Source organism: Electrona antarctica (genome assembly GCF_951216825.1).
Source record: "Electrona antarctica genome assembly, chromosome: 15".
Lineage (NCBI taxonomy): Eukaryota > Metazoa > Chordata > Actinopteri > Myctophiformes > Myctophidae > Electrona > Electrona antarctica.
Window position 1 is genome coordinate 19258813 of NC_136796.1, and position 14134 is coordinate 19272946.

Genomic DNA, 14134 nt, shown 5'->3' on the forward strand with positions numbered 1-14134 from the left:
TGCGGCCGTGTTTCGAATGTGAGTGAGTATGTAATGTTAGTTTATTCATATAGATTATTAAAGTTAATGAATTAAACTTCACTTACACTGTTGGAAAGGAAATCTCAACTCTGACCAAATGAGTGGCGCCCATTCTATCTGTTTTCAGTTATGAAAGTTTGGCATTGTTCTGTCCCGTTACATCATAGGACATTTTGATTTGAATGAACTCATAACATCTGCACACTGCTGCATGGATACAGTGTGTGATTGAGATGCATTATGTTTCTGCTGCATGGATACAGTGTGTGATTGAGATGCATTATGTTTCTGCTGCATGGATACAGTGTGTGATTGAGATGCATTATGTTTCTGCTGCATGGATACAGTGTGTGATTGAGATGCATTATGTTTCTGCTGCATGGATACAGTGTGTGATTGAGATGCATTATGTTTCTGTGGTGAGATTGTCTGGAAATAACACGGCAGGATGAGAGTTATATTAGTGTTTAGACAATTTTGTAAGTCAGTCAGTCAGTCAGTCAGTCAGTCAGTCATGCAGTCAGTCAGTCCGTCACAGTCAGACACCAACTAGTCTATGATTGGTTTGCCCGCCTGTGCAGAATTTCACACCTGAAGCGCTGTCTGAACAGCAGCAGTGTCTAGGCAACAAGGAAGAGCACATTGTCAGTGTTTTTGAATGGGAGATTCTGTAAAGTCAGTAAAAGATAACGGATTAAAAAAAACTGGTTTCGCAACCCTGTTGCTACGACAGACATCCGTACGGCAGACATGGAAGGCGACTTCCATGTCTTCCATACGACTTTGAAACATTATGTCAACCCAAACACACTACTTTTCGCTCAGCACCCCAAGTCCTGGATGGCAAGGGTATGCGACCAAGCACCCCAGCTAGGGTAAAGGGAGAGACACCCAAGAGTCCAGCGAAAATATTAAAAACATTATTTGCCTTCATATGAAGAATGTCATCTATCAAATGTTACTTCACGTGACTTCTTAAAATCTAGTCTACAGCATAAATCTTGTTGAGGTGACACTGACCAATTCACCATCATCAGCGTTTCCTATCATTTTGGTTTAGGCACACACCTTTGGTGCGTGTGTGTGTGTGCGTGCGTGCGTGCGACCTGTGCGTGTGCTCAGGGCGGGGCTCTATGCTTCCTTTCGCACAGTATTGTCAGCTGCTTGAGTCATGAGTGCAAATACATTACGCATGAATAATGAGTTAAGCTGACAAACTTCCGATACCAAAAGATTAAATTCTACACAGGAACTCCCTCGCTTGGATAAATCTGTATTGTCATGCAAGGCTGCATAATGAGAGGAATGGATGCATGACTGCTTGCAATTTACACACACACACACACACACACACACACACACACACACACACACACACACACACACACACACACACACACACACACACACACACACACACACACACACACACACACACACACACACACACACACACACACACACACACACACACACACACACACACACACACACACACACACACACACTTCTAAACTATATGGACTGTTTAACTACTTCTTAGACCACCTAGCTCCCCGCAACATAGCCGATCTACAAGCTCTTGGATTGGCTATTTTAATAGAAGAGATTTGGTGGAGAGGGAAAATTGGAGGAGGGCGGCTATAGACCCCGGTCAACAGAGTTTAAGGGGTTAAGCTCTATGTTATAGGCCGAGTGGAATCGTATTAGAGAGTGGTGACACGCTTTGATCTCGCCACAAAGCGGGTGCATATGGGCTATAGTTCCAAACATTTTAACTATCCCATTGAGATAGAATGAGCACTTCCGCATTCCATTGTTACAATGGGAGTCAACGCTAGTGTCTCCACTCTCTTACTATTCTACTCGGGTTATAGGGCTTATAGGCAATCATAAAATAGCTGATATTCAAGCTCACGTCACATCATGATGCAACATGTGAGCTCTCAAATCTTGAATTTAAATGACTATTTTGAACTGAACTGTGTTGGGAAAAAGGTGAATTTTGTTTGGACAAAACCAAATCTGGGAGAAGTCAAAATAATACAGAGGCGGGAAAAAAGAGGAAAAGAAATGCTGAGCAAACATCCTGTCCAATGCTATGTGACCTACAATGGAAGGATATGGAAGGAGGATGGACGTGACATGAAAAGTGTCACGACAGTGGCATTACCAGCTGCAGCTGTCAGGGCCATAGATGCATTGTGTATGTTTATTTCTATTATTATTTGACAATTTGGCCAATGTTTGACCAGGGCCAGATTTAACCACTCCCACTGAGAGGGGGCAGGAGGAAATTGTGGGGGGCGACTTGACTTCTTCACCCAAAGTTTTGGGGTGTGTTAAATGCATATAAAACTATATCAGTAGGCCTAACTACTTTGAAGGAGGGACGTTAAGGTGGGCAAATCAGGGCAGAGCATTATTCAAGCTGGTCGGCAGAGTGCAGAGTAATCCGAGTCTGACTGAGAATTACATTTTTTGGGTAATTAAATCGTGTTGGTTTAGTGGTGGTGACAGACTGACAGTTGTAGTAGCATAGTGTTTCAAATCGTTTTAAATATAAGCCTCTAATTTGAAAAATCTTTGAAATTCAGGATTTTTGCACGTCATCAGGTTTGATGGGGCAGTCAGGGCATTTAGGGGGCATTGCCCCCGTGCCCATAATTGCCTATATCTGGCTCTGTGCTTGACCATGCAGTTTTATAGTAGCCGCCTATAGTTTGTTGATTACTTTTGATTCAGTAAACTTTTTTTTTTGTTTTTAGGAAAGTCATTGTCACTTGACTTTACTGTCATCTGATAACATGTGGGGTGGGGACCCCCATGGCCATGGGAGTTTCCCGACCCACACATGTTACTTTAGAACCACCAGGGTTATGGGGGACGGGTCCTACCTGTTCCCTGTGTGACTTCTCCTCTTCCAGCAGTCTGGTCAGGTCCTGAGCCCTGTCCTCTGCCGCGTCCGCCTGCTCCTGGAGAACCTTAATCTTCCTCTTCACAGAGTCGATGCTGTTGATTCCTGCCATCATGTTTTCTAGCTGTGCGTGCGTACGTGCCGTGGCCCGTGCGTGCGTGTGTGTGAGGAGTTGTAGTAGTAAGTAGACGATAACGTTTCAAGCAGCGACGCCCCAAGCAGCGAACAGCGGGGGAGGAGGGCGTGAAGGAGAGTCTCTGTTCCAGATCAAAAGGATGAAGAAGATGAAAAATGGAATAGATTCTTCGGGTTGTCAAAGCAAAAGATGAGGAAAATGTCGTTCGGAAGAATGAATAAAGTGAAGTTTTCACAGCAGGTAGCCGGCTTGTTGAAGCTGTAACAAATGTAACGAAACGTGGCAACAAAAGCTGCAAGTTCAGTTCCAAGACTTCCGACAGAACAGTTCAGTACTTTCCTCTGCGAGTGTCCGGATGATTCGAGTGAAACAGAATTAATTAATCTCTCTCTCTCTCGCTCTCTCTCTCGCGCTCTCTCTCTCTCGCTCTCTCTCTCGCTCTCTCTCTCTCTCTCTCTCTCGCTCTCTCCACCCAGTGTTGGCAGAGACAACGCATTGGAATGCGCTGATCTAGGATCTTCCCTGTAGCGTTACTTCATCATCTCTACTATAGTAACCTACAGGTCTATAACTCTGCGAGACTGTACAAATTATTATTATTATTATTATGAATGTAGACCTATTTATTTATTATTTTGCATTAATTTCTATTTTTGTTTTGTTTCCTTTTTTCCCTCTGGAGTTAACACCCATGCTTCTATTTTGGATTCATTGTTCTCGCCACAGAAACAACAAGTTTATGGTGATGATTATGATGCAGCCGGCTTCATGTGGGTTGTTGTTGGTAATGGTAGGAGAATGACCAGGCCTACTAAGGATTGAGCAATCCTCCTGCTGCCATCGATTATAAGTCATGGCTGTCATATATGACCTATGTATGTCGTCGTACGACAGTAAAACAGTCAATAGTCGATCTGGTAATGTGTTCATTACTTTAATGTTACTTGCAGTTGATTTTAATTAGGCTACTTTATGTGCTGCTGGGCGTAATTGTAGCCTACTAACTAGACTGATTTCAGTGATTTGCATGGAAGCAGAAACCCTGTGGATACAGTACAACTCTCTTATGGTCTTAGCGTGACATCTAGTGGTGAAGACAGTCCACTGCAGACACAACACTTGGCCACATAATGGGGTTAATGGGCGTGCTGCACGTACGTGCTAGACTAGAGTGACCAACATCAACATAAGCATGTTGGTTTATGTTAAAGGACCACTTCACCACTTTTCAACCTATCTTCATATAATAGGTCCTCACTAATAATCAATTTTTGTCTGTGTCTCATAGGAGGGCTGTGGGCAGTTCAGAAACCGTCTTCCAGTGACATCATCGATGGGGAATACAAGCTAATAAAAACTGCAGGCTTTCTAGTCCTGAAAAGTTGCAATGCAAAAATGGAAGCCATCGCGTTCTCACGATAATGAAAATCTAAACATTTTTGTAAAAAAATATTGTTTAAAAAATAATCTGCCTAATGATGATGTCACTGGAAGACGGTTTATAAACTGCCCACAGCCCTCCTATGAGACACAGACTGCATAGAAAAAGATCGTGCCATTTTATCATGATTATTAGTGAGGACCTATTATATGAAGATAGGTTGAAAAGTGGTTAAGTGATCCTTTAACAAATCCTGGTTGAGGAATGGGATCCCGCAGGAAAATGTGTCTAGGTTGGTGACCAGTATGAGGAGGAGGAGGTGCCCAGCTGTTGTGGCTGCGTAGTGTAAAATTATTAATAAAGTGTAAAAATTACCAATATGTGTAGTTTTTTCTTTATTACTGTGGGAGAATAACAAAAAGGCTCACAGCAAAAAAGGAAGATTATCTCATTATGTTTATATATTTATTTTAATGTAAAATATTTGGGGTACAGTATTCTAAGGGTCTGGGGCTTTATTTTATATATTGTTTTATTATTATTCCAAATATCAAACAAGCTTCTTAAAACACATCAAGGCTACTGCAGGCTGCAGTGGCAGGCTGCTGACAGCAGGTGGCAGCAGCGCAACAGCTGACACGTCTCTGAGCTACGAACAATTCTTTTTCATTTGACAGTAGGAAATGATTGGAGTAATTATGAATCCAATGATAACATTTTGAAAAACAGGCCTATTTTAACATGTTTATTTAAAGAGTAATGTAGGCTAATTAGTAATTTGTTTTATTATTAGTCTTATTAAAAGACTATACTCTTCCTTTTGATTTTAAAACACATTAAAAACAATTTACAGCTATTCAAAAATAGGAGATCTACAAGCTTCCAACAAGTTGCGATGTGACAGGTTGGGAACATATCTGCAATTTCTTGACATTCTATTCAATGATAGCTGATCTATAAGCAATTTTGAAATATTTGAATACTTCAATGTAGTACTGTAAGTATAGTTGTATATTGATACTTTTATGCAAGTAAAATTAAGTATTGCTACTTTTACTTGGATAAAAAAAAATCACACATGGCACAGCGAGGGCAGTATTTACAGTATATCAGGAAGATGGCGTCTTACGTTGTCATCACCCTAAACAAACATTAAAGTCCATAGACTTGGCTAGCACAAATTACATCATAATTTACCCTCAAACATTCAATTCTGTAGACTTTTTCTGGGACGGGAAATTTATAATTAGGCTCTGACAAACATTAAAAGTCCATAGACTTGGCTGGCCTATGACGTAATTTCAGAAAGCCATGAATTGGAGGGGCGCCTCTCAGAAAGACAGTACTCTTTCCCCCTCTTGTATCTCAACTAGTTCTAAAAGGGGGTCCACTGAAGGTGACTAATGATGCTAAATAGCTGCTTGGACACTTACAGAGAAGGATATCAAGTGAGGGAGACCTGAGAGGAGAACATGTAAGATTAGCAAGAGTTTCTGATCCATGATAATGAATGAGTCGGACTCGGTATCCATTTCCAAGAGTCATTCTCTTGGAACTCTGTGTTGAATTGGAGACCCCAGGCTTAGAAAGACCAGCCCAGTACAAATTATACTATTCCCGTCCCAGTGCTGGGGACAAGACCCCTGGGGCTTTCCAGTGGGAAAACAAAATGTCTGATATTGATAAATTAGATCAGTGGATCTCAGACGTTTTACTCTCAAGGACCCACATAACGCTGAGTGTTTGTTTACCCCCATAACTGTGTAGTTTAGGATACAGGCCTTGTACCACTTCTAAAAACCTTGTGTGTCCCTGGACCCTTGCATTTGACAGACACCCAGATAATGTTAGGATTAGGGTTTCCTAAAACAGCGGGTCGGACCAATGTTTGGGTCGCGGACCAATTTGTATGGGTCGTGTGTAGATATTCTCTTTTTTCGTTTCCTACATGAAAAACACAAATTATATATATTCCAATTGCTCTCTTTTGGGTCATGAACTCTGTCTGTCTGTCCGTCCTTAAAGTAGCCTACATGTATGTGGTCTACACAGCAACATTTGGAAGTGATAATTTTCAGTTAAGAGAGGAATGGCAGCTCAGGACAGGACATACTGTAAGTGGGATTCAATGCTCGGAATGTTTATCCGCGAGTGAGTCACTATGACACCGCTGAACTCTTTATGAATGTGGTAAATACACTCACCACTACAGCGAGACTGATATATCGGTTTAATTTATATATGTGTGTGTGTGTGTGTGTGTGTGTGTGTGTGTGTGTGTGTGTGCAGCATGTGTCCTGATTTTGAACCACTTTCAACTTGCCACCCCTATTTTGGGCATGTTCAAACATCTTCCAAAATGGTCTAAAATGCCACATCTACCTATCTCATGACATGTCACATTATTGCTTTAAAAGTAATGATATTGCAACATTATTACTTTTTTTGACAATTGTAATACTGTAACGGCTTCCCGTTATCAATATGTCCTGTACATGATACTTATACAAAGCCACAATTATGGCAACAGGTGTGAATATGGAGAGGCTGGCATGAATTATTTTGTGTTGACTTCCAATTACCCAAAGGAAATAGCAGCACAGTAAAATTACTGGTCCACTCAGTCATTGCTGTAGCTAACATAAAGTATTATTATACAGTTTATACTTAGTTGCAGGATTCAAAAAGAAAAAACAATGCCATCCTGTGAATGCCATCCTGTGAATATTTGAAGAAAATATAATCTCATATAGTCTCATCTTTATCACCCCGATACTGATAATGAAACATTTGTATTTGTGTTGGAAGTATGTTTTTAATAGAACTACATTATACTGTATTGGATTGTAGCCTATATTAATTTTTCTTCACCCTAGGAACTTTGTATTATCTGACCTGTTGCTATCCTGTTTTCAAGCTTGCTCTTCATTCTATCTCAATTCAGCTTCCACTGGTTTGGAAACTACATACGATATAAACCTGTGATGACAATGAAGCTTGTTCAGATTCTACCTTTCCTCACTGCAGACGGTGGATTAAAACCTGATTTAGTTTTATATGTGCGACACCACAGCCGTGAGTAGGCTACAAATCAAGCATCTGACGACAGAAAGACAAAGCTGTCACTATGATGAGAGGAGAGCGATCTTTGTCCCTAAAATGGGCTGGGACCACGGTGGGCTCACTGTCAATGCCAGGCTGGCTGACGTCGGGACTAAAATAGGGGCTGTGAAGCCCCTCGACAGCTGGTCCATGCAGACTAAACGCACAGACATCTAGGGAATCAGAATGATGCTGTTGTTGCAGAGGCCTGTTATGATAGTGTGTCTCATAACATGAGTGCCTGCATACTGAGTTTATGTTAAGTTTATATATGTTGACAAGGGTGGCTTTCCCCTCTAATATGTTGCCTTTATTTTGATTAAGATTAATTCTCAACTTTATTTTATTTCAAGGTCTACAATTTGATATCATTGCTGTCAGTCAGCATTAGCAACCTTGTATCTCTCTATATTTAATTTTCTAGTAATTCGACCTACAGTTTAAGAGGGTTTGTGATTTCCAAAAAGTTCTGTCTATAGCAAGTTTCATGTAAATGGGACAGAGTTCCAAACCTTTTGAACTTAGACCTAAGAATAATTCACTCAACTTCCAATGACTGATGAGAATGTAATCTCTACCATGCTGTATCTCATGGGGATTTTCTAAACTGCAAAGAGAAAAAATGAGCACAAAAACAAAAGGATTTGATCCCATACATATGTGTCACTAGGTAACCAGAAGGGATCCAAAATTAGCACCAGCTGAGCTGTAGTCAGTTGTCATGGTTACAATGTTAGACATTTTTTCCACATCACCACAAAAAAGTGCTCCTGGCAGAATTCTCTGCAGCCCCAAGTGCTGCATTATGTAACCAATATCCTTTAAACAACATTAAGGTAAATACATCATACTTTACTGATAGACTGTAAATGCAAATTCATATTAATACCCCCTTCTTCAGGGCTGGGTGACACTACACTGTCCAATCACTCGTATACCTGTATGTCCATTCATAGGATACAGATGTACATTCAAGCACAGACTGTACATTATACTTATTAATTGATCAAACATGTTATCTCAGTCAGACCAAGTGTCCCCTTTGATCTCCCAATATGAAATGAAAGTTAGATATTTAGAACATAGCCATGGCCTACTGACAGTGTGCACAAGAAATTTGCCACTGATCGACTGAACAGCACCAAACTTCTTCCGACACACAGTCATACGAACTAGTGGTAGGATGTAGGACTCACGTCAGCGGCTTTCTTGTCGGCCACCTCCAGCTTCTCCTGAGCGTCCTTCAGGGCCTCAGAGTATTTGTCCAGCTCATCCTCTGTGCCCTTTAGCTTCTTCTGCATCTGCAGCAGCTCATCTTCATGCTAGACAGAGAGGAAGGTCACAGCGTATCAGAGACATCTGCAGCCAGCAGCACATCTTTATGCTAGACAGAGAGGAAGGTCACAACGTATCTGTTTGGCGAGGGAGTTGGTTTTGTTTTAATTTGTAACCAGGTTGTTTTAGAATCCATTTCAAAAGGTCGAGGTTCATCATAATGGAAGTGGTCTCTCGTATAACAACTTGGAACTGTCCGAGTTATTTCGCTATAGTTTCTTATGAACCGAAACCAGCTCAGTGGCCTTGAAGTTAGAGTGTCGATGCCCGGCAGGGTCATACCAAAGACTGTAAAAATGGGACCCAATGTCTCCCTGCTTGGTACTCAGCATCAAGGGTTGGATTCGGGGGTTAGATCAACTACAAATGATTCCAGAGCGCGGCACGGCTGCGGCTCACCGCTCCAAGAGACGGGTCAAATGCGGATAACAAATCTCACATACAACAATGTATGTGACAATGTGTGATGTATGTAGGACTTTAACATTTTAACCTTTAACTTACAAGCCAATCCCCAAGTGAAATGGCATTTCCATTGTAGCCTATGTTTCTTCAAATGTACTCTCACATTCAGACAGGAGCGCTGTCAGCAGCTGACTTGCCAGAAAAATACAATGCAATGCCAATGATTTCTCTGGCGACCGGGCTGGAATTTCTTTGTTTCTTACGTGCAAAAAGGTGAGTCTTTTACCAATTTCCAAGTCTAGCTTCAGGGAGGCCTTCTGGCCTTGTCATCCTGTTAGAGACCACCATGATAAAAATGCCTCGTGAAGATTACTATAATGCACTAGGGGGTTCCAATGCGCCTCAAGCCAATTTTAAGCTGGTCCGGTGCATCTCAGGAACAGGACTTGGTATAAGGTCAAAAGGAAGGCACTGGAGCAGACTCGGACAGTTAAAGCCTTAATTTGGCAGGGTGCAAGTAAAAGAGACAACATTTTGATGTAACTATAACATCTTCGTCAGGTCATTACTATAATGCTTTTGTATTCAGGGTCATTCAAACCTTAAAGCCAAAATCAATTCATAGCACCCCAAGTCTCTGATGGTGCTACATGTTACTTGTTTTTAATATGATTTAATTTAGTTTTCTAATTACACGGACTGCTCTATAAATTATGACTTCAGGCCTTTATTGCTTCATCTATCTTGAAACCATGTCATTTTCATCTAATCCCATAATTATTTGAATTTTGTCTACTTGATTTATAGTGTTCCTCCAAGTAGTATGCTATAGTATAGGCTGTGTATAATTGTATGGGAAAATGAAACGGGTAAGGAAACAGGTATACCACCTTCCGGACGGTTATGCACAGCGCCCATGCTAACATACTGTGACTTTTGATAAGCCTTTGATTACTTAGTGAGCTCAACTAGCATCGCAGTGGCCAGAGCCAACTACTACCAACTACTTCCATCACAGCAATCTGTGTCTCTATTTCTCTAAGTACAGCGTGTCTACTTGACTATTAGCCAGAAAAGTCATTGTAGACTATCGTCAGTTTCTGTTACTGCTGCTGGTTCGGTATGGATTGGAATGAAGAAGGCAAGGACAGAACCTCAAATTTGATAACTTATGCCCTTGCCTCCTAAATTTCCATTTACTAATTGAAGGATTGAGCATCTAGTTTGTAGTTTGAATCGTGAGTTCCGCGTTGTATCTAATTTTCAGTTGGGCCAAGGCCAGATTCAACATTTCACCGCACATGTTAAACAGCATGGTGTCATTATGTACATTTAGAATCTCAACACCTCATGTATTAGCTGGTCAGCTCGATTTACAATACACATTTACAATTTAGGCATAGCAGAAGCTCTCATTCAGAGTGACTTACAAGTGTGAATGGCCCCTGCCCAAAACAAACAGGAAGGAAATAGCGGTTCTAAATTTATAGTAACGGTTTACTTGAAGGTTAATGCAATACGTGTGCATGCTTCTGTCAATCAACGCTTACAGGGCAGTCATGCTTGGAATAATGGCCCAGTTTTTATAAATAATATACCATGTGTGGACAATCTCCTGTCTCCTGTCCAAAGGGATATCAGCGATACATCGCCCCAACAGACCTTCTACCAATTTTATACTCTGTTGTAAGACGGAAGTGTGTTGTGCCAAAATAGCCACAGCCACAGGTTCACAATATGACGTGTTGTGAGCAGAAGACAGTGATGGGCAAGTTACTCAGCATGAGTAAGACGTTATTACACCTTTAAGAAGTAATTATATTACATTATGTATGACTTAATATCAAGAGTAAGAGTAACTACCGGTACAGATATATTACTTTTGCTACCAGTCATGTAATGTACACAGTACGTCTTCATTTTGTGAGAGCTACAAGCTAACATTTAAACGAATGTTGCCATCTTGTACAGCTGTTCTTTTCATGCATGTGATAATGCATGGTAATCTCCTACTATGGATGGAGTATAAATTACAGGCTTAATATAGTCTCTGTCAAAAACAAACAAGATTCATCGTAAGTTAGTAACTCAAAGTTAAAGTTATACTGTTTTTGGCATTAAGTTACTCTATTAGTTACTTGGGAAAGTAACAATATTACAGGAAAAACGTAATTAAATAATGTCTAACACAGCGTGTGGACTGGCTATTTTTGGCAAGCGACAGAAAGTATGAACTTGGCCTTAGCCTTGAATGCTAGACTGTCCTGGCTTTGGAATGCAAATAGCAGTAAGACACTAACTGCTACTATAGTCTCATCAACCACACAGCCATGGGTATGCGGTTCGTTTGACCTCGAGACCTTTGGGACGGGCAGTTGGCGCAGACGGTCCTATTCTTGAAACTAGCATTGTCAGTGACACTATAATAGGTTTCTGAAATGTCCTGGACCGAATTGGGAGAGACAGGTGCAGCCTAGCCCTTGACAATTGAACACTTTTATGTGTCTTCTTCGCACTGTTTGAAAACAATTGAAAGTGTGAAAGGGTGCCTTTTAAATGCCAATAGGTTAACATTTGTCCTCCATTGATTAAATGGTATTGCACAGGACCTTCGACAATTTAGAGAGACTGAAAGAAATGCATATACTTTCTTTTGTTTCATGTTTTGAAACAAATTCAGTATACCGGTAGCAGAAGTTTACAAATTATACGTGTAAATTGCGTTAGTTAAAGAACATTTGACCTTTTTCAACTTCATCTCCATATACAGGACTTCAGAAATGCTCACTAGGATGGCACCATTTCTGTCTAGATGCTCTGTGTTCTCTGTTTTAATACGTGCCTACCCATGACATTATGGGTGGTCATTAAAAAAAAAAGAAGAAAAGTCTGAATTTGATTGAGTACCAGTATTAAAAAATCAAAAGTCAGCACGACAGCTTTGCTCCGAAAAATCTAAGACAGAGACCAGATATTCTCAAACTTAAAATGTACCTTTCAAGGATCCCCTGTTTAATAGGCATTAAGCCACGGACCTTTAAATTAAAATTTGATTAAAATAATAATAACTCAATCACACCAATCAACGCAATACAATCAGTGTAACTTTAACTCAGAGACAACACAAATCCAAATCCTGAATTCGTCAAGGACCCATGGGGGGAGGGGGGGGTGGGGTTCACCCCGCACTGCTAACCACTGCTAACCACTGGAGATATGGGGCTCCATTTTCGTCACCGCTAAACCCCTTATCCCTAAACTTATTTGCCTTTTTTTACTATTTTGAAAAACATTTTTGAATAGTTCAACTAGCCAATCTACATTGACACGTTGTGAGCTTGTAGACTGGCCATTTTAACTATTCAAAAATGTTTCGCAAAATAGTAAAAAAAGGCAAAGAAGTTTAGGGATAAGGGGTTTAGCGGTGATGAAAATGGAGCCCATGGTGTCAACTTATAATGCTCATTAGTGAGAATTATACAAAGGTGAGCTTGAAAATGGGCAAAATGCTCCTTTAATGCAATCCACAGCTCGATAGCGGTCGTTTAACTTTAAGTCCTAATAAACCGAGAGCCTCCGCAGATCGTTGAACTGAAGACTCTGCATGTACTCTCAGAGATACTGCTGTGTGGATCCATGTCCAGGTACCTGTAGACCAGAACCTATGCATGCTTAAAGAGCTTTGTAAGGCAAACTCAGATTGAGGTAGAAGGAGACCCGACACTGCTGTCATGTCAGACCCTGATCCCGGACACCCAGGGCCCACCTGCTTGCTCCTCTCCTCGGCCCCTTTCTTGTCCGTTTCGGCCTGTTCCGCCTGGTCCAGAGCGTTCTCCTTGTCCAGCTTCAGCATAAGCATCTTCTTCTTGATGGCCTCCATGGTTGATGTTTTGGGGGGTCTTCGGCTGAGTCAAAAAGCGTAAACCGAGAAAAAACAAACTAAGAGGTAGAGAAGCGAGCGAAAGAGGCAGGAGAGATGAGGAGAGCACTGGCGACCCCCAGAACCTTGGAGAGGGAGAGGAGGAGAGTGAAAGGGGAGCAGAGGAGAGACCAAACTCCAACAAGGACAGAGGGAGAGCATTTATATGACAGAGGAGGGAGGTGGCAGGGACACTCCCACTCTAAAGCCCCTCGTCTTCTATCCCCCCCTGACCAGTGACCATCAGTGGTGGACAGTAACCAAGTACATTTAGGCTACTGTACGTATTTAAATGTTTTGACTATTTGAGTTATTTTATTTATTTAATGTTTTTACAATATTCTTGGAACAGACCCACGGGAGCCAAACTTACAAAACTTGCATTTTTAATTAATTAACCCGATTAGCCCGATTGAAAATTTATATTTTCACAATTTTGTATTATTTTTTCCAGGCGCATTGACACGTCGATGCATTAACTTGACTGGCTGTATTCGAGTAATACAATGCAATTTTATGTCTTATATACAGTGTATTTCCACACCACACCAACTATAAGGTACACGCACTGCATACACTCATGTATCCAACACTTATTTAAAAATCACACCTGTGTGAACCGAGCGGTGCAACTATACATTTATTTTATAGTTACTGTATTGTGCTCTGTACTGTACTTTGATTATGTTTGGAAAATATCTTCGAGAAATTACAGAGTTACCGTGTGGGGGGTCCTCTGAACATCCAGACCCCCCAGGAACACGCCCAGGGGGGCGGCCTGGTTCCGACGAGCCGTCCCGCGTCTGAAACGGTAGAGAAATGACAGAGTTACCATGTGGGGGTCCCCGGAACATCCAGACCCCCAGGAACGCGCCCAGGGGGCCGGCCCAGTTCCGGTGAGCCTTCCCGCGTCCGAAA

The 14134-nt window shown here is 41.3% G+C and overlaps 1 protein-coding gene across 5 annotated transcripts in view; it reads right to left on the reverse strand.

Moving 5' to 3' along the window:
* The window catches only part of tpm3 (tropomyosin 3), a 35967-nt gene extending 22624 nt beyond the window's left edge, over nt 1-13343 (reverse strand). For 3 of the 5 annotated variants that reach the window (XM_079522370.1, XM_079522369.1, XM_079522371.1), the window contains exons 1-2: nt 13064-13343; nt 8754-8879 (exon numbers count right to left, since the gene is read on the reverse strand). In XM_079522370.1, the coding sequence (XP_079378496.1) occupies nt 8754-8879; nt 13064-13177 (240 nt within the window). In that variant the 5' untranslated portion in view covers nt 13178-13343. Of the gene's footprint in view, nt 1-2918; nt 3440-8753; nt 8880-13063 lie in introns of those variants that run through there. The other 2 variants (XM_079522373.1, XM_079522372.1) reach the window with 2 other exon arrangements.
* Between the last annotated feature and the right edge of the window lie 791 nt (nt 13344-14134).